Source organism: Hippichthys cyanospilos, chromosome 20 (assembly GCF_059441005.1).
Source record: "Hippichthys cyanospilos isolate Australia breed blue-spotted pipefish chromosome 20, RoL_Hcya_1.0, whole genome shotgun sequence".
NCBI lineage: Eukaryota > Metazoa > Chordata > Actinopteri > Syngnathiformes > Syngnathidae > Hippichthys > Hippichthys cyanospilos.
In genome coordinates this window covers 678753-706111 of record NC_142388.1, presented here as the reverse complement: position 1 = coordinate 706111, position 27359 = coordinate 678753, and the positions used below count along the sequence as shown (strand labels likewise).

Genomic DNA, 27359 nt, shown 5'->3' with positions numbered 1-27359 from the left:
ACGACTGCCATTGAGTGGCGAACGCCGCTACAGTTGCGAGCACGGTCCCGACGAGGCGGAAGTGCGCGGGAAAAACGAGGCGCTTGAACCGACGACCTGAAGGTGAGACGTTTATTGTTTGTCCAAGCACTGACTATTGCTTACAATTGAGATGTTTTGTTTTCCCCTTTTTCTGCTAAGAATTATGAAAGCAAACTTACACAACAGGCATAAGAGCACAAGTAACGTAAGGTAGCGCTCACTACTGGAACTTTCTAGCCGAGACGGAAGAATGTTCATTTTGTTGCCAGCAATCCATGAACGACGTTGTCTTGGAACGCTTCTCTGAGATGATTGGCACGAGCGCGTCAAACATAAAAATCGCATAAAATCCTCGGCTAAAAATGTAAACAACGGTCATGTTAGTTGATTTCTGCTGGAGCTTACACGCGCTCTATTGAAAGACGTTAGTAAGAAATGTTGGGAATCAAATGTACAGCGTATCAAAAAAGTGACGTAAATAATGCTTATTCTTGTGCAAAATGCTTTTATGAACTACGATTTGGCATTCATGAGAAACCTCAACAAAAATAAAACCTCTCGAAAATCATAGATGACTTTCCCAAATTCGACCCCCCCCCCAGAAAGCCCTTTCAACTCTTACCGCTAGTACTACTTACTCATGAAGCACTCGAACTGAATGTTAAATCATTCAATCCCAAAGATATATTTCAAATGCCTTTGGAAGTCTACCGTTTTTGAAGCGTTTCTTTCTTTAGAAGGTTCTAGAAATGGCTACATGCATGAGGCAATAAAGGAATGAATTACTTTAGGTCATTAAAGTGTCAGCTACTTTATGTAGAGTGATTACTTTAGGTAATAAAGTATTTAAAAAAAAACATACTTAAGGTGACAAATACTAAAGTTATAGGTTTCTTTTGGGTAAACGCAATAAAAAAACAAATCCATACGTTCAATCCCAGGTGCCCGCCCTCATATACATATATATGGTCGTAATGAATGTCCGGATACCTAAAAAAGATTAAAAAAAAGAACGTGTCTTTGGGATTGAATGAGTTGTCAACTAGCGCAGTGTTGCAGAATGAGTTCATGTACGGCATTGCTGAATCGCTGACATAGTGAAGACAAAGCAGATCAAAAATACAAAGTCAACGGCGAAAGGGTGTTTTGTGGTGTGCAAAATGCGAACAGCTGGGTCTGTCGCGCTGGATGATGGACAGGCGGCCAAAACGATGACTAAAGGACAGCGCACACCCCATTAGCTACATTCCGTTTCCACAGCAAGAGCAAAAAGTAAATGGCCCAAAGTCAAATGTGCATGTTCTTGCTACGGGTGGAACGAAAATATTGCTATCACCGTGTGGAGTAAATATCAATGTATTTTGAATTAAAAACATTTTGATCTATTGATGATTTCCCCACTACAGTGGTCGGGTGTGTAATTGTCCTGCACGACCAACGGAGTAGACAAATGACATCGGGTGGGCCCAATGTTGTGTCCGCAGTCACCAACGCCATTTTGACACAGAGGCCCGTTCAATTTTGCCCAAAATTCCAAGTTGTGCTCTCACTTGCGGCGGGCGGGCGGGCGGGCGGAACGCTCTGCGCGTGTGAACTGACCGCTTCGCAAAGAAATCGACTTAAACTGGCCGCCCCGGTTGGAAACGTAAAAGAAATCAATTCAAATAAGATGGTTCTGGGTCCGGATGCTACAAACCCTACGGAGGCACAACGGGGCACTCGCGCGCACGCGTTAGCATCGGACCTGAGCTAGTAACCTTCTGGGGGGGGTGGGGCGCAACGGCGGTTACAGGTCGTCGTCGCCGATGCCCTCGAAAGCGTAGTTGCCGTGGAAATCGCCGCCGCTGAGGTCGTTGGCGGAGTTGGATCCGCCCATCCCTCGCAAGGACACTGAACTCAGCTTGGTCTGCGGAGCCCGCGGCGGGAAAAACATATATATGGGATTTCGACAAAAATTGCGTTCCCTGATTATTTTGATCTTCCTCACCGATAGTTTGATGAGCTGCTCGCGGCTCTGGTCAGGAGAGTCCTGCATGGAAATAACCAGAAATAAATTGATACGGTAATTCTCCATATATAAGACGCACTTTTTGTTCCTCCGAAAAGGTATGGTTATGTCCTACAAACGGTCACTTTTTTTGAGAAAGATGGATCCGTCAGCCACATAAGCCGAATTTTGTGCCTTTTTATATCGGCCACATTCTTACGTACGATAATGATCACAATGGGCGTACGTCGGTGGGCTGTTAGCACTGGCCGCTAACAGTAGCTCCTGCTAGCAGAAGATGAGATTCAGAATATTTTGCATTGATGTCGGCGCATCCTATACGCGATAAGAGGCAATACCAGAATTTGCCCCCCAAATTAAGAGTGCGTCTTATACACGGGTGCGTACATTTGGGAAATCACGGTAAATACGTTACAAAGCGACTGGATTTGTGGGACGGGTGTGGCGCTATGTTCCATTTCTCACCAGCAGCGGGGGAGATTTCACAGCTTGCTGACAGTCAGGCCGCTGCATGGAGCCGTTGTGTCGTTTCCTTAACATCTAAGCAGGAAAAAAAAAGACAAAAAAGTTATTTTTGGAAATCAACAATTGAAGCGTGTTACTATAAGCAAATAACAAAAATGTGTTATAATATTAGCGTTACATAACAACATAGCGAAACCTTTTTCCTCTTCTCCTTTCGGCTTTTCCCAATCAAATGCTCTATAGCGAGCTTTTCTCCTGCATCCTCTTCTCTCACTCCAACTACCTTCATGTCCTCGTTCACTACTACATCTATAAACCTCCTCTTTTCTATTCCTCTAGAGCTCCTGCCTGCCAATTCAAATTAAACGTATTATTGTTGAATCGATGCAAATATAACCGAGGAAACGCATTCCTTCATCCATTATTTAAAAAGATGAATCAAAGCGCACCTTGCTCATTATGTCACACTTCATGAGGATTGTTTAGCACCCCAAAAAAAAAAAAAAAAAAGACGAACCTTCTTGATGCTGCCGCCCGACTTCTTGACCATTAACTCGTCCACCATAGACTGAAGGCAGATACTCATCATGATGGCCTGAAAGCACACACAAGAGTCATTTGGGGGATTTTTTTCTTAACGTTCCAGTCCCCCCCAAAGAAAAACAAAAAAAACAGCATAGTATGTTTCATCATACATTCTTAATGAGGAAAAAAAAACCAACGTCAAGATGTACACTCAGGAAAGCATCAAGAATCTACAGGTTTGTCTTTGAAGGGGCGTTACCCACACTATAAGCCCGGTAACGGAGAGGTCCCCAACCGCCGGTCCGCGGATCAACTGGGCCGCCACCGAAACAATGACGTTTTGGAAGTGATTTAGTTTATCGTCTAACCGTTCATTCATCGGTGCTTTGTTTGGCTTGATCTTTGGGTTTTGGCGACGTCTCCGGCCGCCGTTGCTGTAACATTTTGTAGTGAGAAAGGCCGGTGCGGCTTAAGTTGAGAGCAGTCGCTGTCGGTGACGCACACGTTGTTCCGTCTTTCTGTGAAATCTATCTCACGAGTGTCTGTAAGTTGTACTTCCTTTGTACAAATGCTGTCAACTATGACAACTTATCTCCAGCATTTTATACAGTGACGCCTCGTATGCGTTTAGCTCGTTAGCGTTTTCGTTCGTGACAGGTATTTCCCTTTGGTATACATTAGCATATGCAAAGCTTTTGCATTGAAAAGTACTCATTTGCATCTAATTAACGTTTTGTATTGAAATGAGTGGAAATTGTAATTCAGAGATATGTTTGATTTAATCAATGCACAGTAGTTTGTGTACATTTTGAGGCGGCATTCTCAAATGTACTTCCGAAACTCAAACAAGCTGAGGGCTCCCAATAGTTTGTCATTAACGGTGAGCTCACTTTATATTGGAATCCACCCCGAGATGATTATAGTACCGTCCGACCCGTTAGTAGATCCTTGCATTTCTGGTACTCTGTGCTGACCTGCTGGCTGGAGATGGTGACCCAGCGCAGGCGGTCCTTGCTCATTAGATACTCGAAGGCCAGCTCCAACTTCACGTCGCACTTGGTCGACACGCAAGGGTTGTTGGCGCCGTTTGCGATTGGGACTTGCTGCAAAATAGTAACAATAATACCTCAAAGACATGAAAATATCATCAGGTGTAAAAAAATAAAAAAAACAACAGGGAGCGTATTTTGGGGATACGCTTGAAAAGACGAGCGCCTCCCCCCCACACGCTTAATGCTGAGACATTTTGCCGCAGATGCAATTTGATGAGCAGCGACGCATCACTGCCGCACCAAATGAACTCTCGCATTGAAAAGGGGGTGGTGGTGGTGTGGGGTCTAATGACGGTGGAGAATGAGCTCAGGAATTCATCATGGAAAAAAGGGGGGGTGGGGGGCCTTTAATGAGACAACCTGCCAGCCATGCTAAATCAACCCTGCCAATGTTTTGCTTGCCCTTTGTTTATTAGGTGGGAGGCGAGTGGGACTAGGTACTCCCCCCCCAAAAAAAAAAAAAAAAAAAAAAAAAATATATATATATATATATATATATATATATATATATATATATATATATATATATATATATATATATATATAAATAAATAAATGTAGTGTGCACCAAGTAGTGAAAAAAGACATATTTGGTCATCTTCAATTTGCAATCAACAGCTATCATTTCATGCTGAATTGATGGTTATTCTTGTATTGTACACAAATACATATCTCGACTGTCACTGTGAGCTACAGTATGTGGCGCACGACAGGCGGCATTAGCACGGCACTAGCCCTCGTTGCGGACGCTGCTCAATTTGCGTTTGGGACAGTTACGCGTATGGAGATTGAATGAGCGTTTGCAGATGGAGGGAGCAGGCGTGGAGGAGGCTTGGCAAAAACAACTTTGCCTTTGATAAGATAGGTGCAAGTCAGATGGACATTTTTACACATGCAGCACGCACGCGAGCACGCGCATATGGAGACTTACGGACGACGTGACCCTCCAGCAGCGCATGCGCGTGACCTTGAAGCTGCCTTCCTTCATCTGCTGGTTGGGCAGCTTGACGTGGAAGTTGAGCTCGTTGTTGCCGGCGCCCACGATGACTTGGCAGCCCTTCTCCGGGAAGTCTGTGGCGCACGGGTCGAACTTGACGTAGCCGTAATATTTCAGCGTCCGGCCCAGGTGGATGAACTAAAGCGGGAGAGAACACAAGCGGCTTTTGAAACAACAGCGCAAAATGTTGGGCGGTAGCCAAACTGCTATGAAAATAACCGAAAGTATGACCGAACAAAGGGATGAGCCAGCTGTTTTTATAGACCGTAGTCATTTTTTGGGGCAAGGAACATTACAAGCAAGCGGAGTATTGATCCTACTTCTTTCTTGGAGCCTTTCTCCTGCAGGGATTTGAGCTGCCTGTGCTGCTCTTTGTTGACCAGGATCCAGCCCCGTTCGATGTCGGACACCGTCTGGTAGGACGCAAAACGAAAACAAACGGACGCCTCAGAACATTCGCGCCGTCAAAACGTGTCGGTTCCTTACCTGGGCATAAAGCAAGTTGAGGCCAACTCTGTTGTCCATGACATCAGCGTCGTACACCATGTCCCAATAACTAGAGAAACATGCGCAAATTTCAAAAAAACACACACATCACTCGGACAAGCGTGTCACCTTCAATTTCAGCATGGTACATTTTCTTAACACCCTTCCTAATCTTGTATGTACTCTCTGGCTCCGGTATACTGGGGGGGGTCTGTTAGCGGTCCACCTTCCAACTTTCATGTTCGATCGATGATGATTTTTGGTAATTGATGAATCCTTCTTTCAAATGTCAAAATCTTCCGAATTTCTGCTTGTCAAATATTTTCCCATCTCTGTTATCCTCCATCAAAGCAGACTGATGCTTTTGCTTTGAATCCATTCATTCATGTTTTCTACACTCGGTAGAAGGAATTGAAGGCTCTAAAAATGTTTACGATTGGTGACAGCAAATCACAACATGGAACTCACTTCAAAATAATTCCTTGGACAGGAACAGGGCCTACTGATTAGAAGCATGGGCAGTGTACCTTTTGCGTAAGAGGATGTGAAACTCTGCGCTGTGTAGGCTGGTAATGGACACATAGGGCAGCTCAAACTCCTGAAGCTTTCGGACAACTAGGAGAAAAACAGCAAATGGATAATGAACACCCTGGACACCAAAATTGATCAAAAACAAAATTCAAGGAGAAACTAGAAAGTGGAGTTTTTGTAGGGAATGTTCATGAACCTGAAAAGTTGATATTGAAAGAAAACACTGTAGGATTAGGTGAAATGAGAAAGTGAATTTATAGGATAACAATTCGTTATTTTTTTGAATTTTCCCATCATTTTAGTATGTTTTGAATCAGTGACAACGTTTCATTTAATTTGAAAAGACTTTTAAAAAAGTGAAATGATGAGAAGTTTGTGCAACGTGCAGAAATAGCATTTTGAAGGTGCGGCTGTTTGCTTTCCAGCAGCATTCTGCCTGGGTAAGAGCAGTGTCCTAGCTTGTCCATTCTAAACACAATTGGGTGTCCGCGACTGTCTCCATGATTTTTTTGTGTCTCTTGAAGAGGATAAGCAAACACCATGGAGAACAGAGTGTGCAGAAACTTCCAATTGCCTGGATAAGTATTGAGCTATAAGCAAGTGTTGTTCTGTGCTTGTTGTGTAACGCACATGTAAGGCCTCCCTCTTCTCCTTCGCGCACAAGGAAGAGACTGAAGTAGGCCACAAGGTCTTCAGGGAGCTCCAGTTTGTTTGCAACGACCTTTATAAACAGCAACAACATATCTACTTTAAATTCAGAGAACAGGGCTCCTTCCTCCCAAAAATACTGTAATTAAAAACAAAAACAAAACAAAAAAAACAAAAACAATGCTCACATCCAGCACGTCTTCTGTCTGATCAGAGCTCAGAATGTTGACCGTCACCTTTTGCCCATTGGACAGGCAGATGTCAAGAGCAACTTCCTCTGTGGGAATCTGCTGAGTTTCCTGCAAGAGTCACAACAAAAGAGGCTAGCAGGTTAGCCGCTAATGTCAAAGATAAGAAAGGAGCATTCAATAGTGGCAGAAGCCATGACAAAACATTCAAAGAACTAAGCAAAGCAACCAGACAAACTCCTCCCAGAGCAGGTTTGACCATGACATTGCAAAGAAAAGCAAATACAGTAAAGCCAAATCAGTATTGTTCATGCTTTAAGAGATTTCAAGTTAAAAGTTGGAATTTGTATTTTTCTCATTTTGATTCCCACTGTACTGGCTCCAAATTTCATACGTCTTGGTTTATCTCCATTGTAGAGACTAGAAATGCCTGCTTTACAGATGCCTCCTCTGCCCTGAAAGTAATTGCTTCACCTCCTGTGATTAGAAATGAAATTGCAGGATACGACAGGTGGTGCGGACAATGATTGTGAATATTTGAAAAAGTGCAATGCCATTTAAAAGCGTGCTCAGGTGAGACCCTGCTGCTCAAGGTGCGGATGAGGCACGTGCACCCGCGATAAAGGAGGCGGCGACCTGCTGTGCTTTTCTTAGGAAGCTGTTGAACAAGTCGCTGGCTCCTAGCTGCGGGTCCTGGCGCACTGTCAAAAGAAGAACAGTGACAATGAGTCAAACGAGGCCAGCAAGTGAACAGTGACCCCCGTTAATGGGTGCATGTTCAATGAGCTATACGTTTGATTTTATATTCAATTGTGAATGTATTCATGACTGTTCAATGAAGCAATCAATTCAACCGGTTGAATATTTTAATATTACACGGGCGTGTCATTCGCCGACCGCTCACAACGTGAAAAATCTGAAACACGCTTAACCTTACGCGGAACAAATACATAACTTACTGATATGAACGCAAGAAAATCTAAAGATGAGAATTATTCCGTTTTGAAACCTTTTTTTTTCTCCATTCTCGCCAAAGCGTTGGTGCGTCTTATCCACGCTAACAGAAAATAACAGAAATTAACCCCCAAATTAATGGTCCATCTTATACAAAGGTGTATCTTCGATTTGGGGAAGTACGGTAATATGCGGACCCAGGACTTTGATTCAGGCTTTTTACTTGTACGCCACCTTCATTTTTCCACATATAAGCCATGATGTAACCTTTAGCCAAGAAGAGGCTCGGAGCAAATACGGGCTGTAACAACGCCTCCTTGTTCTGCGCTTGGCGCAGAGAGGATTAAAAGAGAGCGGCGTTAGCGGCGTCGCCAGCTCTGCAAACTTGTTTGTGTACGCACAAGGTTCAGCTTAAGGCTAATTATGCTTCAAAAGTGCGGATGAAAGTCCACTTTTAGGCGCTGCAGCGTGATGGGAAACACGGATGAAGTATGTTTACTTGAACCCTAAAAGGAGCTGCAAGCAAACAAAATGAAGGAAACTATTTTTCTTTTCTTTTTTTCTGCAGTGTGTTCACTACCTATCTCTCTAGGTTTACTTCCTCTCTTGTAAAGTTGTGCTTTTTGGTTATAGATCACATTATTGATGGAAAATCTATCCGCCTATTTGATAGCATCTATAACTATCTGAAACCAGTGGAGATTAAAACGAAGACCCTTCAGGGGGGACGGAGATTTTAAAAGAGTTCTTGCAGGTCTCAGCAAATCTAATTGAATGCTTTGTAATACTGTGACTTGCTCTTCAAATTAAGAGCAAATACATTGGAACACAAAGAAACTTATTGCTATATTGTGTTAAAGTAACTCCTTTGTATGCGTTCATTTTTTTAACTTTATGGAGAGGCCCAATTTTCTGGCAGACAACCCCCCCCCCCTCAATACAAAAAGGTTTTTTTCGAGTCTACTTGACAGGCAAAATTATTCTACAAGGGCTAGATAAGTGAATAAAGGTTGAGAACCACAGTTCTTGTATATTATATGTTAAAGGTTTGTAGTAAACAATCAAATCCACTATTGATTTTGCATAGTGCTGGAATTGACCTGAAAGTAACTTCCTGTGTCAAGGTATAATACGATACTTCTTGTTGACCCCCCCCCCCCCCCCCCTTTTTTTTTTTTAAACAGACATTATTCTAATTTCAGACATTTTTGTAAGTCTTCACATGATGGCAGGTTTTTTTAGGCAATTTTGTTGGTTGATTGATGATTGGGAGCAAAGGGCCCTGAAAATGTCCAACGGAGGCTCACCGGCCTGCATGTACTTCTCCAGCAACTCCCGCCTCTGCTCCACTTCCGCGAGGGTCAGCGTGAAGATCTTCTTTGGGGGAAAGGAAGGCACCACGTTGCTGCCATATTCCTTCTTCATCTGTGGGCACACAAAGCGGATGTTGCCAAGTCTGAGAACGGCGTACTTGGAACGCAAACATGCACGTTTCAGCAAAACACCAGCACAGCGGTGCATTCGTTCATCCATATGAGGCAAATCGCAACAAAACTTTTGCTTGTTTTCGTCAGATTAATGCGGAAATCTTTTTTTCATTAGTGCTAAATCAATTCATTGGATGAATAAAACTGCCAAACTTCCAATGAACAACTTTTAAGTTAAACACCGATTCTAACTGATTAATCAATAATTAAAATAGTTATCAACAGGTCGAATAATCAATTAGCTTTTGACGGATGAATACGTTTTCCAATAGAAGCGTGCACAGACGACGCGGCAAAGTGATGAACGCGACTGCTTGTTTATGCTGACCGTTTGTCCCACATGAAGCCCGCGTGTGCTTAGTGCAGACTATGAAATTGTATATCCCCCCCCCCCCCCCCCCCCCCCCGCCGCACATACTCATGTAGGCACGTACTCACGCACACCCTGTTGCTAGGCAACTGTCAAAAAGGACGAAATGGACATGAGGACAGAGACGCGGGAGCCACGCAACCTTATTCGGCTCTTGCATGGACAAACTATCTCCCCGAATGACATCATTTTATCATTTGTCGTAGATAGGCGGGTGGAAGGAGGTTCCGCTGTTATGCACCCGTCTTGTGTCGAATTTTGGAAGCAAAGCAAATGAGTGACTTTTTACTGCTGGAAATGCCCAAAGAATTGGACTTGAATCTTACAAAAATGTACACAAATTACATTGATTAAATCAATCATATAACTGGACTACTAATGCTATTCATTTCAAGACAATACATGCAAATGAGTACTCATTAATGCAAAATCTGTGCATATACTAACAAATACCAAAGGGAAATACCTGGCACAAACGAAAATGCTAATGAGCTAAATGCATACAAGGCAGCACAATATAACATTCTGAAGATAAGAACTGACATTAGCTAGCATGTAGTTCCAGGTTGTTGGATCAACAGACAAATTTGGGGCATTATATGATAAATGAAAACATCCTTTCAAAGAAAGTACAACTTATAAACACCCGTGGGCCAAATATCACAGAGAGACAAAACAACTTGTGCGTCACCCCGCCAGTGACTGCTCTCAACTGAAGCCGCAGTCGCTTTTATCTCAAGGCGCCACGATAAGTTTCTTTAACTTCAAATAGAGAAAATTCTCCACATTGAAGGCGTGAGGCTGTGTTTTTGTGTCTTACCTGTTCATGGAGGCTGAGGAGTTGACTGTACCGCACCCGACAGTGTAGAACGCCATTGACGTGGATGTTGTAAGCCTGTGGGTGGGACACCATTTAGCATTTAGTTAGATCAGGCATCATAAAACACAGGCGTACGTGATTCTGTCATCTTCAACAAAACTTGTCATTTTTTCCACACAGGATAAATATATGCTTGAATAGTGGTATGAAATTGACTTCACAATGTATTACACAATACAATTTATTCGACTTCAGTCATACAAGCCCACTGACAGAAAGTAGAGCTACAACGTGGCCCTCTATAAAAATAAGTTTGACACCTCTGACTTAAAGGGTATTCACACTGCACCAATCAGTGCTAAACTGTGAAGCGTTGTATATTAGCGTGAAGCTAATGTGCTGAAAGCACAGTTGTTTTAGATACACAAAAGGTTATTCTGCTTCGTTCCGCGGTAAAGTTTATCAAAGGAAAAAAAAATGAGAGGAAACACCGCTGGTATCTAGAAAAACCTTGGGTCATTGTTGACTTTCAAGGCTCCACTGCATCTACTGTACTTAGCAGATGTAAAATATCAAGATTCCAAACTTGAGGATTACTTCAGCTCAAATAATGTTCAGCTTCCTGCTTTGTTTTTGTTCAAAGGAACCACAAATTTAGGTTTCAAAACAGGGGAAATGGATCCTGCCAAATATTTTCCACCCGAACCCGTGTTCCTGCTATCATGTTGTGCAACGGACTGCTACTACTACTGCTACTGCATAGCTCCTCAGTGAAATCACCACTTGGATGCGGCAGCCCAAACCTAGCAAATAAGCAGTCCCCATTCATGTTCATAATATTTTTCACGCGGAGCGGCGCAGCGATGCTTTGCTAAGCTTGTAATAACATCACTTTTTGGGGGTTTGATAACAAGCTCTTTTGCCTTGTGAACATTGAAATGAGAGGATGAGAAAGACCTAAAGCGAAGAAACACAATCCTTGCTCACGTTTTTGTCGCAACGCGAAATTTACATTGAACAACAAAACATTAGACCTGAGCAATTAATCAAAATCAAATGGCAATACACAATTGCTCAGTTTTACATTTTTAACATACGCTTGCATAGCCGTCTTGTTTTGCGGAGTAATATTTGTCCTCCATGAAGCACGGGTGGACAGGAAGTGCGTTTCGCATGCTTGCAGTAAGAGACCATTTCCCACGCGGGTGTCAAGAGGCCACGTGCACTTTAATCTTTTCGCTCGCCCGTGTAAATTTATTATTTATAGTCAACGACATCCTGAGTCATCTGTTCAAACAAACACAGAGGACCACTCTGGAGAGCAAATTCTGCCACGGGACAAAAAATATCTAGCTTTTTTGACGAGGGAGGGGGGAGTGAGCGAAAAGGAACGAAGGTTACAGAGTGCGGAGGAAGCTGAAGGAGAATACATTGAGAAAAAAAAAAGATGTGCAAGGTGGCAGGGAGAGTGACTTTGCACATGAACGCTTGAACAGTATAAGTGTCACACAAGGTCTGCTTTCCTAATCACGCATCCGAATTGTCTCGATAATGAGGACTAAATGCGTTCTAGCACACAGACCGTAAGCTGGTTATCGAATAATGGCTCAAACGGCTTTCCATAACTGCCCTTGTTGAGACTATTGCGAAACACACACACACTCAACAATCTTCGTGACTCACTGGCTCCAAAGTGCAAAGAGCTCATCTCTTTGCATGGCCAGCAGGCGAGGGCTTTCCTGAAGCTGCTTCACCTGTTTCTTATTTTTTATTTATTTATTGTTATTATTAGTATTTTTGTGTGTGTGTGTGTGTGTTTTTCATCTTGGCTTTGCACACACACATTTCAGTCTTTTTCAAAGGCTGTTTGGACAGCGGCTCGGAAAATGCATCCATCAAAAAGCGTAACAATCGGTGTGCGGCAACATTATTTATGACAGGGATGCTCTTTTTATCCCCATAGCAGACAAAACAGCAAGCAGTTCCCTAGCAACAAAGTTTGTGCTGTTGACTGGCTTGCCGACATCTGTAAGAAAAAAATGGTCTCGTACAAAATTCAAGACGTCAGCAAAGCAATGCGGTAACTGTAAAGATGACGTCCACATTGTTTCCTGCATTCTATCATCAGATTAATCAATTTCCTGCCAGCCATTTTTAAGACAGAGTTCCTCATGTCGCAAACAGTTTTAGAGAATTTTGATGGGTCTTTCACACATTTAGCTTTTTAACCCGGCCTGCCGAAATGATCAAACAGGAGGAGGGTGATAATGTTAAATATCTGAAGGATAGCTGAACTGTCAGTGCTTCAAAATTGTGTTAGTAAGTTAGAAAAAAAAGTATTTTGTTCATTTAATTTTCAGTTATTGTCAGCGTCATTTGCATAGAACGTTATTTACACTGGGCTTGAATAACATTTTTGTAATGTTTTTGTTAATCTTCTATTGATATTAAAGCACATGTTTTCAAGATATCCCATATTTTTTTCTATTATGGGGTTAGGGTTAAGAAAACACTCTGCTCTTGGACTGGACCTTTTGTCAAATTTTAGACCCCTTTGCAGCCCTTGGGTCAAATCGTTTGCCAACCCCAAACTAAGTTCTAGCCCTTTTCCTTGTTAAATCAGCAGAACACATGCAGGTTTCAACATAAATGGTTGATTTATGACCTAAAAGTGGAAAAGCGAGTCCCGAAATCCCAACATGCTGCTAGCACAGTTTACATGGCAACTGTAAAGCTCAATTCTGCAATCGGTCAATGGTTTTAGTTTTTTAGAGACGTGGAAAGTTAAAAATGTGCTTCTTAAATATACAGCACACACACGAGCAATAAAAACATTCACATTTCGTACAGCATGTATAATAAAATGCCTAATATATTTGGAATGATCATCACCTAGGCAATAAAAGCATACAGTATTTACTTTTTTTAGGACCATGTAAAATGAAGTGCCCATCATATTTAGATTTCAAGTAGCTTACTGTATGTCCGTGAACGTGTCACACGATGATCTACAGCTGTTTTCTATTTAAATTGGCAATTCTGCAATGGCCTCGTTCTGTGTTTAACATGATCTTAAAGGGAACACATTTAACATGACAATAACTTTAAACAGGTGTGTCGATACTCACCACGTAGGTAGATCCATTTTCCCCCGAACGAACCTCCGTCTCGGGTATGGAAAAATGCATGTTTAGTTCCAAGCCAGTGGTACCTGAACGCCACCTCGGCTAACGATGCTTTAGACGCCACAGTTGTCCAGAAATTTAATCAGATAAAAGTGGCAAATTCCACTGCAGTGAAGGTCGCCGGTGACTTGGGAAGGAAGAGAGGCATCCACACGGTTGAGCTCGGTCCAGTGACGCCGTGTCACGCTGCAGGGGAGGCGAGTTAGCATCCACCTCCGTGCGAGCTAGCTTCGACATGAAAAAAAGCTAAAGAAAAATAGGAAAACTTCTCCTACGTCAGCCGTCAACTTTTCAAACTGCCTCAGCAAACATGGTGCGCGTGTGGACGAATTCCACCCCGTGTGTAGAGATGTTAAGTTCTCTCGTTTTGAAAAAAAAAACTTATTTTAGTGGGTATTGAGTTAAAACAAGTTTTTAAAAAATGCTTAAATAGATCCCCGTTCACTTTCGCTAAGCAGATGTAGCTAACTGGATGGGAGATGCAGCTGGTTTCTACAGACCCGATGGGAAGAACCATTCACGATACAATAGGTGAATTCCGGTTGTACGTTTGGGCTCAAAACGTTCCTCTAGCCCCCCTACAGTAATCAAATAAACATTTTTACGTCAATAAAAGTTTAACAAAGCCGCAGTGAAACACCATTTTACCGAAATAGCCATTTTAAACATGGTGCATCCAGTTGGAATAGTCCTGGCACAGATTATTTTCTTTCCGCTCGGGGGTGGTAGAATCAACCAAATTTCAAATAATATTTGGAAACACGGTATTCCCTCCTTATCATACGTCTCTACTAAATATGCAATTAAGGATTGTGTAGTAGATGTATTTACATTAGGTAATTTAAAGCAATTGCTTCACGTGTTCGAAAAATCATCTCACTTTTATTTGGTCTGATCCAAAATGACAGCGGGAGAAGGCGAGTGTACGTATTCAAAAAAAATAGATTTAATAGATACACAATTTTTGTTGGGCGTGTAAACGTCACTAAACCTTTACACAAATCCTAAATGTAAAATAAATAAAAGGTTTAAGAAAATCCTCTGGTCGCAGCCTAGTCACGTGACCTGTTGGTGAAAAATGAAAACTCTGCATGACCATCTGACGCCGCCTCTGCTTGTTTTCGTCCTTTATTTGTGTGTTTACGACAGCCAGCAACACATCGAAGCGCAGGTATCACCCAAAATCGCTATTTTGTTTATTAGGCTATCATTGTTACACGTAAACAATGTGATGGCCTCTACATACGTTACGCGGTTGACTGACAAGCTCGTGTTTTGCCGTTCACTGTCGATATAGTTAGTAGCAACAAATTATGGTTTACATTCACAGATATGTAAACAATGCACCGGAGCGGTACTGAATGGCTCCGATGTGGGTATGTTTTGCTCCTCGTCCCACGGTCGGATCACCGGACGTTGCTGCCTGGGGAATGAAACGAGCAACCCTGAACGCATCATCGGGTAGGCCTGCCAATGACATTGTAATTAATGCAAGTCTAGATATGATTTTCTTTTCGGTCTAATTTGCCATCATTGTGCTAGGAGGGATGTATATGACGCATTTGCGAGTGTAGCAAATTTTTATTTAACTAGAATTTCCCAAATACAATATGTTTTGAACCATTTGCTGTATGAATCATTGGCTCCACCTGCAAAGAGTGCATTCACGACTTTGGGAAATATGGCAATTACAGTATTTCCAGTCAGTATACGTTTCGGTCCGTTGTTAGCTTGGATTTATGGGCAAAAATGGGTTCCTCTCAAAGAGCATGAAATAAACACTATTTCTTTCTTCTAGAATAACGCTAACACTGCACGCATTGTCAACCATTTATAACCTGTAAGCAACTTATATTTGAACGTGATCCATTTATTGGCAAACACACACAAATATCACAATATCTGTGATAATCTTTAGCCTCTGATAAAAGTGACTAATAGATTGCAGTTGTGCAGCGTTGTGACTCGTATTTCAAGGCACTGTGAACTTGTCATTTGTTCGGTTTGGGAGTGACACATTTGTTTGTGGGAAATATAATGATTACAAGTTTCCAAGTGTAATCATGTTATGTTTCGGTAAACGTCATTGCTTTAATAGAAAATGAATGGATAGGTGTAATAATAATAATAATAATAATAATAGGTGTAACACAGGAGTCATATTTGCTGTATTTCAAATGTAAATGTCTTGTCTTTAGGCTGGATTGGTCCAATTGTTCCTTAACTCACGTGGGCAATATCAAGGAAGCATCAGGCGCTTTAATAATGTATGTATCATCATATTGTTCCAACAAAAACATGAACTCATTTAATGCAGTTTTCTGAAGGTATAAAACATTGTAATATAATTTGGAATTTTGCAGCGATCTGTCGTCAAACAACATCATCAACATGAGTGACTCGGCGTTTCAAGGATTCAGCCATTTAAGCTATTTGTAAGTACAGGAGTGTTATTTTTCTGTGACTTTTTTATTTTGTTTAATTAAGAGCAAAACTCCGTTGAGCCTGGAAGGAGCTTCCTCCCGCCTGCGGTCCCCCCTGAAGGTTTCTTATTTTCCCCAGATGGGGTTTTTGAGTTTTTCCTTCCCCTTCTGGGAGCTTTGTTCAGGGGAAGCTGTTGTGTATTTACGACATTCTGACTTATTTTCACCTGTGAAGCTCTTTGAGACTGCAGTGATTCAGGGCTATACAACTAAAGTTGACTTAACTAGACAAAATATTGTACTTAATCTTTCAGGATTTTGCCTGGAGACATCGACTGCCCAGGCGGGAATTCTTCCTGGGATAAGGTGGCGCTGGACGAGGGAAGGCGCCGTTGCGAAGGCCAGAGGAACATGTGCAGTCAGTCCGAGAAGATGTGTAGGTTTACACGACAGAAAATTGTCTTTGCTCAATCAAATACGATTAACCATATCTGGATTCGCAGCTGTGTACTGTCCCGAGTACTCTCGGTGCGGCCCGTACGGGCCCGGATTCTTCGAGTGCAGCTGCGCCGACAACTATCACGGATACAAGTGTCTGCGAGAGGTCTGCTCCTTTTTACTCTTTTGGTATGCATAATATGTTGATTTCTTTAGAAATCAGGCATTTGTCCATATCGTCCTCAACAGGGGGAGTTTCCAGTCCTGCGGGTGTTCGGACCTTTGGGGGCTTCCACACTTGTCCTTTCCATCCTGCTGTGGTTCACCCAGAGACGAAAGGCCAAGTCTCTATAGGCCATTTATGTTCGGGTTTTTTTTATGTGCTTTTATCTACCGAATGCGCTGAAAGGGAAGTACAGTGGATCCCCGGTTTACAACGTCCCTGCCTTAGATTTTTTTTTTTTACCTTACGACGTGAACCGCAATGTTTACGACATTTTTTTCGCCTTACCACATCAAAAACAACAACTTCTCTTCTCAAACATGGCGGTCAGCGTACATGCGTGTCTGTCAGGGGCACCGCGCTCATATGTCACCACACGTGTCACTGCTTACGTCGGTCTCTAAATCCTGGTCTACTATTGGTCGGTGTTACGACGCCCTAAGATACCGGTCTGCTATCGGTCGGCGTCAAGGAGTCACTAAGATGCTGGTCCGCTATTGGTCGGCATCACGGTTTCAAAATGGCGGCACGTTAAAGATCTGTTCTCGTCTGAGTGGTTACAAAAGCGTATTTATCGTGCATTTTACTGCTTAATTCAAAGTTGGAAGGGTTAGCCATGGGTACCAAGATTGATGATGATGTTTAAGAAAGAAGTAAGAAGATGATTAGTATGGAGACAAAGCTGGAGAAAATCAAGAACTACGAAGAAGGCTAGGCTAGGCTAGGCTACCTTCACTAGGGAATATGGCCATTACAAGCTCATCATGTCACTTAAAGGTAACAAAATCCTTTATATATTTTGTATTTATGATGTTATTTAATTGTATACATGTATATTATAGATAAGTAGCACTTACTGTACTATTTTGTTACCAATTTTTAATATGTATATACAATTTTGATGTTTTTACCTGGGGTTTTACACGCATTAGTTAATTAACATTCAGTAGGTTGGGATTGCCCGCCATAAGGCGAATTCGCGTTACGATGCCAACCGTGAAACGGATTCATCTCCTAAACCGGGGGCCCACTGTACATATTCTCAAGCATAAAGGATATTTAGCTGGATTTAAGTATCACGGTTGCCTGCGATTTTTTTTTTTTTGATGCGCATTTCTCCTCTGAGTGTGTTTTACTCGTTAAATGGTATTAATTTCTGAAGCATATTGACCAAGTTCTGTCTCAAAATAACATGCAGTTATAAATAACAGGCGGGTGTTATAGAGCTAAGAATACAGCTTGTCTGTAAAAATGGCGGAAAAATCCACGCTCTTCTTGATGTGGGGGTGGCCAGGGAGGGCCGCCCCTGAACTTTATTGTGAACTTGTTTGAAGCAAAAATGATCATGACGCTGATGCGTAAGGCATTGCGTATCAGCAATAAAACGATTCCAAAAGAACTATTACATGCTTGGACGTTTTTTTGTTCCGTTGAAATCGGGAAGTGTAACGCATCCCGTCCATTTACGTGACTTAAATTTCTTGCTATTGCCAGCGTGTCGGAAGCCAAACGGACAAGCCTTCACACTCGCATTTGAACCGAGTAACAATGAAGAGAAGTGAGTTTAAAAGTCACCTTCTTTTTTGTACATTTGCTGTATATGGATATATTTATTTCTAGAAGGCGCGCGGATGGGGGCTCACTGGTCGACGTTCTTGACGCGCAGCACCACGGGCACCGACGTGCACGGGATCATGCCCAGCTCGGTGATGACGGCGTCCACGAAGTCTGGCGGCGTCACGTCGTACACCAGGTTGAGCAGACCCAGCGAGCGCACCTCCTGCCACAGCGCCAGCTGCGTCTTTCCCTTCCGCGTTACGATCAGGTTGTCGGGATCGTCTGGAGAAAAATAAAGAAATAAATTGTTCCAAAAAACATATGGGTAGAAAGATTCCGAAAAAGTTGAGCTGGGGTTTCGAATGTACAGTAGTTTTTTTTTTGACGTAAAAAATGCGTCTTCTACTTAAAATGAATATGGGCTCTAAATATCAGTTATCAGCAATCTTGACTACTACTAAAGGTCACTTCGGCACTTAAAAAACTTTACGGGTCTATTTCTAATACTCGAACCGCATCCATCTCAAAAAACAGTAACACAAATCTTGATCTTGACTTACCGAGCTCGTTCGATACAAAGGAGTCGGTCTGCACCCTCTCGCAGAACTTGTAGGTCTCGCAGCACACCAGCACAGGCACGTTGAAGGCTTTGGCCACCAGGGCGATTTGGGACGTGCCCACGCGGGACATCATGTAACCGTTGGCCAGCAGCGCGTGGGCGCCCAGGAGCACTTTGGACACCTAAGGGCAAGCGAGGTCACGCCCACGTCTGCGTGTGTGTACGTGTGTTCCAGCAGAGGTGTCAAACTCCAGTCCTCGAGGGCCGGTGTTTGAGAGAGAAGGTTATAAAACATGCAGGATACCGGCCATCGGGGACTGGAGCTTGACACCCGTGCTTACTGTGTGTGTGTGTGTGTGTGTGTATTTGACCTCCGGGAGGATGTAGGAGATGACGGTGATGAGGACATAGGTGCAGAGGATGCCGTGCTGGACCAGGCGGCGGAGAGCCTCGCGACCCTCCAGCCGCGGCCTGCTGTCCACCACGATCACGCGGAACTTCCTGCCCATGTTGTAGGCTTCGTACAGGATGTGGTTGACCAACGAAGAGCTGTGCCGCAACATCAAAGCCAGGCAATGAAGCGCCCGCCGCCGCCGCGTGCCCTGTCACGTGCGCTTACCATCCATAGACGAGGATGACGTCGCCGTCGCTGATCTTTTCAATGGCGATCTCGGCGACGGCTTTGGCCGCCAGGACGATCTTTTCGTCGATGTAGCAGTCGATGCAGTTCAGCAGCTTGCTCTTTGCCTGCGTGCCACAGCAGCTTTGAAACCTGCAGCTTATAGTCCAGTGCATCTTATTTGCATTTTTTTTACTTGCCAGTAAACGGTAAACAAAGTGAGAGAGAAGAAGATGCTATCTGCATTTGAATTTTGAGTTTGAACTGCGATTTTACTCAATACTCTCAATAAACACAGACAGGCAAGTTACTGTTGTGTTGGTGCAGTGTTCTAACAAACCGTCCAAACACAGTATTATGCAAATTGCATCTGCAGAATATGAATTTGGCAGTAGAATCCACCTATTTATGGGCATCTCAATAGGCGGCAGCCATTTGGTCACTTCCTGATGACTGAAAATGAACATTAGTTGCTCAGGGCTCAGGTAACAACTAAGCACGGCTCTGCATGTAAATGTTACGTGACCAAAATAAGAACCTAGGTGAGCTCGGTTTACATGTATAAAGTATACGTGTCTTTTGTCTTTGTGTGTCAATTTCAAGGTGTCAGGAGGGGAACCGTAGAAGAAAAAAACCTCATCTTCCTTGCAGTGGTTTGGAATGATGGAGATCTCCTTCTTGATATATTTGATTGTATTTCCCATGCTGGCCGACAGGGGGCGACACTGGTTCAAGAAGCTGCAGAAAGCAGGTAAGAAAAAAATACATTACTAGGGCTGGGCAATAATATCCATATATTGCAATACGAACTCCATCACCACCTTTACTTTTACTTAAGCAGAGTAAAGTGGTTAAAAATCTACTTCTACCAATACGTTTCCCTTGTTAACACTTAAAGCAAATTTATGTTTTAAACAGTACGTGTTTAAAATGAGATAACCTGTATGTTTTTACATCATCGCTACATAAATATTCACTAAAGAATTTTGTAAAAAGTACAAATGTATAAAGGTAACAAAAAAGAAAAAAAAAAAAAAGCTAAACGATGATTTAAAATGTTTTGCTTTTACCTTATGTAAGGTTTCAATTTGTTAACTAAGTCTCTGGCTAGCTCTTCATTTGGCGGTGTGGTGTAGTCCCTTATGACCTGTTGGGACAGAGCGTGGACTTGGTTACTTTCGTGATGAACAAGAGCAAAGCGGGCCACTGGGTGGCGCCGTACCTGTTTGAAGGCGTGCAGCAGTGCCACCGAGCGAGCGTTGGATCCCGCCACGATGCCCTGGGAATACTGGAGGCCCAGTCGGACGATGGCGGGATGGATGACCGACGAGGGGATGCTGGCGAGGGACCGGCAAGAAATCAACACGCATTTCATCGCCACGAATGCCATTTTAAGAAACCGTAGCGCGGGGGTGTCCGGACTACGACCCGGGGGATATTTGCAGCCCGCCGTCCGTATTTTAGTGGACCGTAGCATACAATACCTTCACATTTCAACGTTGCTCACGATGCAATTTTAACGGTTGATTGGTAGACAATGTTAGGAGCGAGGAAGAAAAAAATACCTCATTACCTTCAACAGAAATCCTTGCTCTTCTCTTTTTTTTAAATAACATACAACAACATAATACGTATACATATTTTAAATTTTAATTGCTGATCTTACCCGACTTGCTGCGTCAGAGGCGCTTTGCGACTGTACTGGTGCAGGTGCGAAAAGAGGCTGACCTTGTAACCGTAGTCCGACCGAAGCGGGATCTGAAAGCAAAGCGCGGCAGGTTTGCCCGTTACCACTGATCAGCTTCACGGCGGACGGTGAAAAAAATTGCACAGCAAAAAAGGCCAATTTGTAAAAATTCAAGCACACAGAGCCACACATTTGCCTTTGTGGCAGACCATTTGCTCCCAAAAGCAACACGGCAAACAGCTTCATGTGATAAGCACTGCTCGGTACCTGTTCAGTAGTGTCATGCTCTGGTTTCTGAAAGAAATGACCGTCACATGCATTTCATGACATGACTGATCCATTTTCTTACTGACTGGTATTTCTTTTCATTTCATGACATCTCCACAAGGCCAATTCTCAGAAATCTGTCAATCGCATCCAAACCATCTCAACAGTCCTTCGCTTCGATAAGATATGGACAAAAACAGTAAAAGCAGAGTTCAATTGGCTTAATATCATGAGCGCTGGCCACAAGTGTCATCCATCCATCCCAGTGTTGTCTTATCCATGGAAACCTGGTCAAAATGGCTCTTTGAACGTTACAGGTTGCCGACTCTTGATCCAGCTTGAAGAAAGTCATTTTCAACTAAAACTAGAGCTGGAATTCGTGCCCATCCGTGAACTTAGGTCCACGCTTTAAACGTTAACTCCAACACACAAAACAAAAACAATGTAAAAATCCTGAATCCTCCATCTAAATTAGTGGTTCTCGCATGGAATTGTGTGAAAGCACTTCAGGCGGGATGTGAGATTTGAACAGGATTCCTACAGGTATCAGCAAATCTAATTTCATGCCTTTTCATGCCATGGTAGGAGCAGTACAGATTTCTTTTCAAATGAAAAGAACATTACTTGGAACATGAGACAAGAGTACCTGTTGTCTTTCCAGTTTCTTGGCCAGCTTTTTGACCACATCGGGATCATCTACCTGGATGTGTTCGGGCAGCCTCTTCACCACTACGGACGGAAAAAAAGAGTGAGCGTCTCCAGCGTACACAAGGTTATTTCCCCGGTTGGGCGTTACCAGGCTGCAGCTCTCCAGGCGGCGCTTTGGGTTTGGCGGCAGATGCGGCGGCGGCGGCCTGCTGCTGACTGCCGTCACGCTTTTTGGCCTGTTTGGAGGTTCTGTCCGAGTCATGTCGAGGTCTCTTCTCCATTTTCAGCTCCACTTTGCTCTTGGTTGCTTTGTCAGATGGCGCGACAGCGTCAACACTGGGGGCAGGCACTGCGGAAGGAGCTTAACAAAAAATGGACACAAGGTAAGATCAGCTGCACTGAAAAATGCATGGAGGAAAAAAATGACGTCCACCGGTCTGTGAAGGCGGCATGGCAGATGCATCAAGCTTTGCGGCGTCATCTTTTTTGTCCTTGTTTTTCTTCTGCTGCTTTTTCTCTTTCCTAAGACGCTGCTTCTCCTCTTTGGTCAGCTCTTTGCCTTCGCTCTGTGTCGTCCAAATGCAAAGTGTGCGATTTACTACATTTGTTGCAAATATAATTTCCAAAAAAGGGGGCAGAATGCTAAAGCAACTCACCTTTGCACGCTCGATGTCCGCTTTCTTGTCGCTTTCATCTGCAGGTTGGGATACAGTTTGACAAAATCACTTGACAGATTACATTTAGACTCATTGCAGCTATATGGAAAGCTACTTGAGCATTTATTCAATAGCGTTGATATGAAGATTCTAAATGAGGATACGCTTTCTTTTTACTATTAAGTAAAGCTGGGTGATAGGGCTGAAAAGAAAATATCTTATTTTCAGTCAGTCTGAAAGATTATGATTTTAATGGATCTTAATCAAAGTAGTAAACCCAACAAATATCAATCCAATATTTTTAAATCGTATTCAAAATGTTCAGGCAATAACGTACTGATTTAAAATCCGTTTTAATGTAAACTTATTCATAGCTTGTGTATAACTTTCTCGAACGCCCCAATTCAGTAGGTATTTTATAATTACTGCAACCTATTGCGCTGAACTTAAATTTCACGATTTAGCTAATGTTAAAACGATCGATTTTTAAAAAAGATTGATTCATGGAATTCATTGCCCAGCCGTAGAGTTAACATTTTGAACATTTTAATCACATTAAGTGGACTGAAGCGTCTTTTTTTTTTTTTCAGAGAAGGCTCAACTTTGTTACTCAACACGAATTTATTTTGATAAGAGAAGCACATATACCAGCAAAGCTCACCAAAACCGTGCGTTAGCTTCCACGGTATCTTCGGAGAAATGTAATTATCTTCGCTAAGGGTCAAAGCTTGAATATTAAAAAACCAGCAGCGTCAGCGCCGGTGTTTTTTCTCCCGTCGCTCGACACAAAACATCATAGCGCTTAAAGCGTCACGAAAAAAAGAGCGTTGACACACCGGCCCCACTCACCTGTCACTACGCTATCCGCCATCTTTCCGGATGCGGCTTCCTCTTCTCTGCGCCGCATGGGTGACCCAAAACCAGCAGCGCCCCCCACAGGCACCACTTGACATTATTGGAGGGCATCGAATGTAACTAGCAACCTTATCACATGAATGAATAAATAACTAAATAAATAATAAACAAATAAATAAATAAACACATACATACATACATACATACACACATACATACATACATACATACATACATACATACATACATACATACATACATACATACATACTTATAGAATGTTTTATTTCAGTATAGGTATGCCCTTGGATAAGGCCCTAGATTTGATAGAATTTGCAACCAAAACAAGGCAATTTTATTAATCTTAAAATCACAAATAAATACAGAGCAAAACAGAAAAAAAATGTATGTGTGCTGACCTACGATAGTGATTTAGGTAAAAAAAAAGAATCTAATTTAACTCTGGTGCAGCTATTGGGACTCACTTGTATGATAACAAACATATGCCTTTTTTTATGATATTTATAGAATCATCGTTGACGCAAAGGCGATAATTGTGAAGTCACTCTGTATGTACGATTCAAAAATTATTCATATAAACGGCATTTGATGATTTATAAAGTAAAAATAAAGTAATACTGTACTGTGTAAATTAAATGTCATCTAACTGTAACTGTGACACAAGATGCGCAGTATTAAAACTGCGTAAAAAAGCAACATTTTCTAAATTCAACATTCTCCTTCTTCAGTGAGCTATGTCGTACTGTAGTACTCCTTGCAAAACGTACATTGTGCAATAAATTCACCAGCCCATCAATGATTTGATTGCTTTATTTACTTTTCACGTGCACATCCACAAACATAGAATAAGATCAAATATCATCAAGCGCGCATGTGGCCTGGCGTCCGCTGATTGAATGCACGACGCAGTAGCTGGTTGAAGGGGACCAAACCTCACAGAAACGCCTGACTTGGTTCCGTTTGACCAGCCACAGCAAGGTGTTGCTTCGGATGAGCAAAGAGAGAGAAGAACAAGTAGAAGATGAAGAAGGAGAGGCGCCCGCGCGTCTTCTTCTCTCTTACCTAAAACGCATGAAATCGCATTACTCATCAAACAAGAGGGACATTAGGTTGCAAATTGAAACAGCGCACTGCAGAAACTTCCTATTTTTAGATCTCCCGCTTGTCCGGTCGCAGCCGTCGGTGACAGCCCCGCATCCCTGACACCCCCCGCCTCCCCCTCGCCCGACCAAGCGGCCCCCTTTGTGCGCGCCCGTAACGGCTATAAAGGGAGCGGCAGCTGTGTTCTGTCAATCCTCCTTGGCGGTTGGGACAGGCTAAAACCGGCAGCCTTCCTTTCAGCTGTCGTCCCGACACGCGCTCGCACGTAAAACTCACACGTCGACCTGAGCGCCCCCCCCCCCCCCTCGCCCCCCTCGACCTCACGGAGACGGAGGCTTCACAAAGACGATACATTAGCATTGTTTGAGTGAAACGAATAACAGCCTCCCTTTGTCCGACGCTGGCGTCCCCTTGGAACCACACACTTCCTTACATTCCATAAGTGGCTGTATGAATATGGGGATATAAGGAAGCATGTCCTCCCAAGAGGCAACAACCGGATGGTGCCCGGAACGCAACGCGGCCTTCCGAAGCGTCAAGCTGAAGGAGAACCCCGGAAAAGTCCAAAAAGTCAAGTAAAAGTGCCGGCCTTTTGCCTAAGCTAGAAAGAAAATGGACACTACAAGTGTCTTTTCTTGTATTTTTGTTCAATTTGCCCCTGCTGAACAAAAAAGCAACATTACATTAGGACAATCTCTGCCGCGGGTTATTGCAGCCAAATCGGCGTCATTAAAACAAGTCACACCTACTTCAAACACTTTGAAAACTACTAACCTTTCTTGGGTTTCGCTTGCGAGGGCGTCACTTGACTTAACCGCTCTTTGTCGGGGTCATCGTTTCCAGCGAGGATGCCTTTCCTCCTCGAAAAGCAGGCGAAGAAAACCCCCCAAATGGCCTGGTTTTCGGTCTAGGTTCAAATTTTCTCCGGGCGCGACCGGCCCCGCTCCGGTCCGCCCAAGCGCTCCGCTCAGGCCTCGCCGCTCGGCCTTTTCTATGCCTGCGAGGCGAAGCCGGCCGACCCCCCCGACTCCGGAGCGGCCTCCCACCTGTCGGTGTCCTTCAGAAGCGGCGGGGGCCTCTCCTTTGCGCCTGCTGTCCGGCCCAATCAGGACCCTTGACAGTGGGGAGCCGGCCTGTGAAATCACACCTCTCAGCTGTTCACGCTGGCCTCCAGACATCCTACACCCCGATGACTTGAGCTTCGCGCTACGCCACCAAGGACCCCCCCCATCCATTCCAACTAATTCTCCCCCTCTATTTTACACCCAATGTCAATGGCTTCTTTTTATGAGAAAAGAGCAGAACAATGCATCGACTGTAAGGCGGGCATGTGTCGCGGCGTTTCGCAGCGGTCGCAGCTGACGGTTTGTTTCTGCGAAGGAAACGTTACCTTGGCCAAGGACGGGGTTCTGTTCCCATTTGGAATGTCGAGTGTGAATCGGCGAAAAGAAAAAGGAGGTTGTCACAACTGCGTAATATTACTGTGGCAAACCCACTCATTACTATTAGCTGGCTATCTACGGACATAGGTGACATACGTGACATACGTGACGCGTTTTCACAAAATCGGGCTTGCGTTTCAGAAAATTCTAATTGGATATTTAGGTATTCTACTTTATTCCCTTTAAAATTATATACAATACATTGAGGTAGATCGGGGGAGTCCAACTTATGGCCTGCGGGCCAGAACCGGCCAGGGTTAATTAGTCGATTTTGTATGTAAAGCATTAAAAGGAGCAGAATTTTTTTCAGTAAATGATTTACGATTAATAGAATTGTTAATGTTTATGAGTAATTGTGATGTTGTGTTTGTACTATTTTGGACGGTATTAAAAAAGAATAACGAATCTAGAGTTTTTGTTTTCAAATGATATGGCTACGTATATACCATGATTTTATTGCTCCGGCCCACTACGCGTCCCGCATCGATTATGTATCCAGTATTTATCGATACATGTTGATATTAATGCGCGCTCCCTTCTGAAGGTTTCTTATTCTCCCCGGATGAGGGTTTTTGAATTTTCTTCCTCTTCTGGGAGCTCCTGGGATGCCGGTGCGTATTTGCGATTTTCCGTCTGCTATCTTTTTGGACTGCGGGGCCCTTTGAGACTGTGCCGATTCTGAACTCGACTCGACTTGACTTTCTCGCTGCGTACGGGATGTAGTTTGGTTGGACAAGCATTTCGAGCAACGCCCGGTTGTTCGGGCTTGCCGCTGACACGTCCTCCGTACGACGGAACGATTGCCGGCCCATATTTGACCGCTCCCAGGCATCTGCGGGGGACCATATGGCCGTCAGCAGCCCGGCGCTTCATTTTCCTCTGCCGCAAGCACAAGCCACCTCGCTAAGGTCAACACCTGTGTTCTAAAATCAGCCTTCGGGCTCGGGGCGCGATCGGAACCCGGGGCCCTCGTTCGCAGAAAGCTCCGGCTCAGAGCGGGGGGCTTATATTGAAACCCGACGCGACGGCTATTTCCGAGGCGCTCCAAGTCCGCAAATAGCCGCGCCGTTATTTATTTGGATTTTTTTGCTCTCTTTGACAGGATGTAGTCTAAATTGGACAGTCG

The 27359-nt window shown here is 43.5% G+C and overlaps 3 protein-coding genes and 1 long non-coding RNA gene across 5 annotated transcripts; 1 reads left to right on the top strand and 3 right to left on the bottom strand.

Moving 5' to 3' along the window:
• Positions 1 to 97: 97 nt before the first annotated feature.
• snx17 (sorting nexin 17) lies at positions 98 to 14373 on the bottom strand. Its single transcript, XM_088403307.1, has 15 exons — positions 13681 to 14373; positions 10553 to 10627; positions 9183 to 9300; positions 7558 to 7622; positions 6922 to 7032; positions 6716 to 6806; positions 6082 to 6169; positions 5555 to 5624; positions 5389 to 5481; positions 5003 to 5206; positions 3994 to 4122; positions 3012 to 3089; positions 2495 to 2569; positions 2009 to 2050; positions 98 to 1927 (listed from the first exon to the last, which is right to left on the bottom strand). Exons 1-15 carry the CDS (start codon positions 13738 to 13740, stop codon positions 1808 to 1810), a joined length of 1419 nt encoding a protein of 472 aa, XP_088259433.1. The 5' UTR covers positions 13741 to 14373; the 3' UTR covers positions 98 to 1807.
• Positions 14374 to 14639: 266 nt separating this feature from the next.
• atraid (all-trans retinoic acid induced differentiation factor) lies at positions 14640 to 18223 on the top strand. Its single transcript, XM_088403737.1, has 7 exons — positions 14640 to 14908; positions 15068 to 15198; positions 15936 to 16004; positions 16101 to 16172; positions 16475 to 16596; positions 16664 to 16764; positions 16848 to 18223. The coding sequence occupies exons 1-7, from the start codon at positions 14816 to 14818 to the stop codon at positions 16950 to 16952; spliced, it is 693 nt and encodes a 230-aa protein (XP_088259863.1). The 5' UTR covers positions 14640 to 14815; the 3' UTR covers positions 16953 to 18223.
• eif2b4 (eukaryotic translation initiation factor 2B, subunit 4 delta) lies at positions 18094 to 23708 on the bottom strand. Of its 2 annotated transcripts, none has more exons than XM_088403735.1 (13): positions 23664 to 23708; positions 22815 to 22852; positions 22592 to 22724; positions 22307 to 22519; positions 22157 to 22239; positions 21223 to 21314; positions 20779 to 20893; positions 20627 to 20703; positions 20192 to 20294; positions 19557 to 19684; positions 19309 to 19486; positions 18939 to 19119; positions 18094 to 18660 (listed from the first exon to the last, which is right to left on the bottom strand). In XM_088403735.1, the coding sequence occupies exons 1-13, from the start codon at positions 23683 to 23685 to the stop codon at positions 18461 to 18463; spliced, it is 1563 nt and encodes a 520-aa protein (XP_088259861.1). In that variant the 5' UTR covers positions 23686 to 23708; the 3' UTR covers positions 18094 to 18460. The 2 variants fall into 2 exon arrangements, with proteins under 2 accessions (XP_088259861.1, XP_088259862.1); XM_088403736.1 differs by lacking the exon at positions 23664 to 23708 and adding an exon at positions 23476 to 23625.
• A 776-nt stretch (positions 23709 to 24484) lies between these two features.
• LOC148406799 (uncharacterized) lies at positions 24485 to 25797 on the bottom strand. Its single transcript, XR_015863860.1, has 2 exons — positions 25566 to 25797; positions 24485 to 24752 (listed from the first exon to the last, which is right to left on the bottom strand). It is a non-coding gene; the product is annotated as an uncharacterized LOC148406799 (long non-coding RNA).
• Positions 25798 to 27359: the final 1562 nt, after the last annotated feature.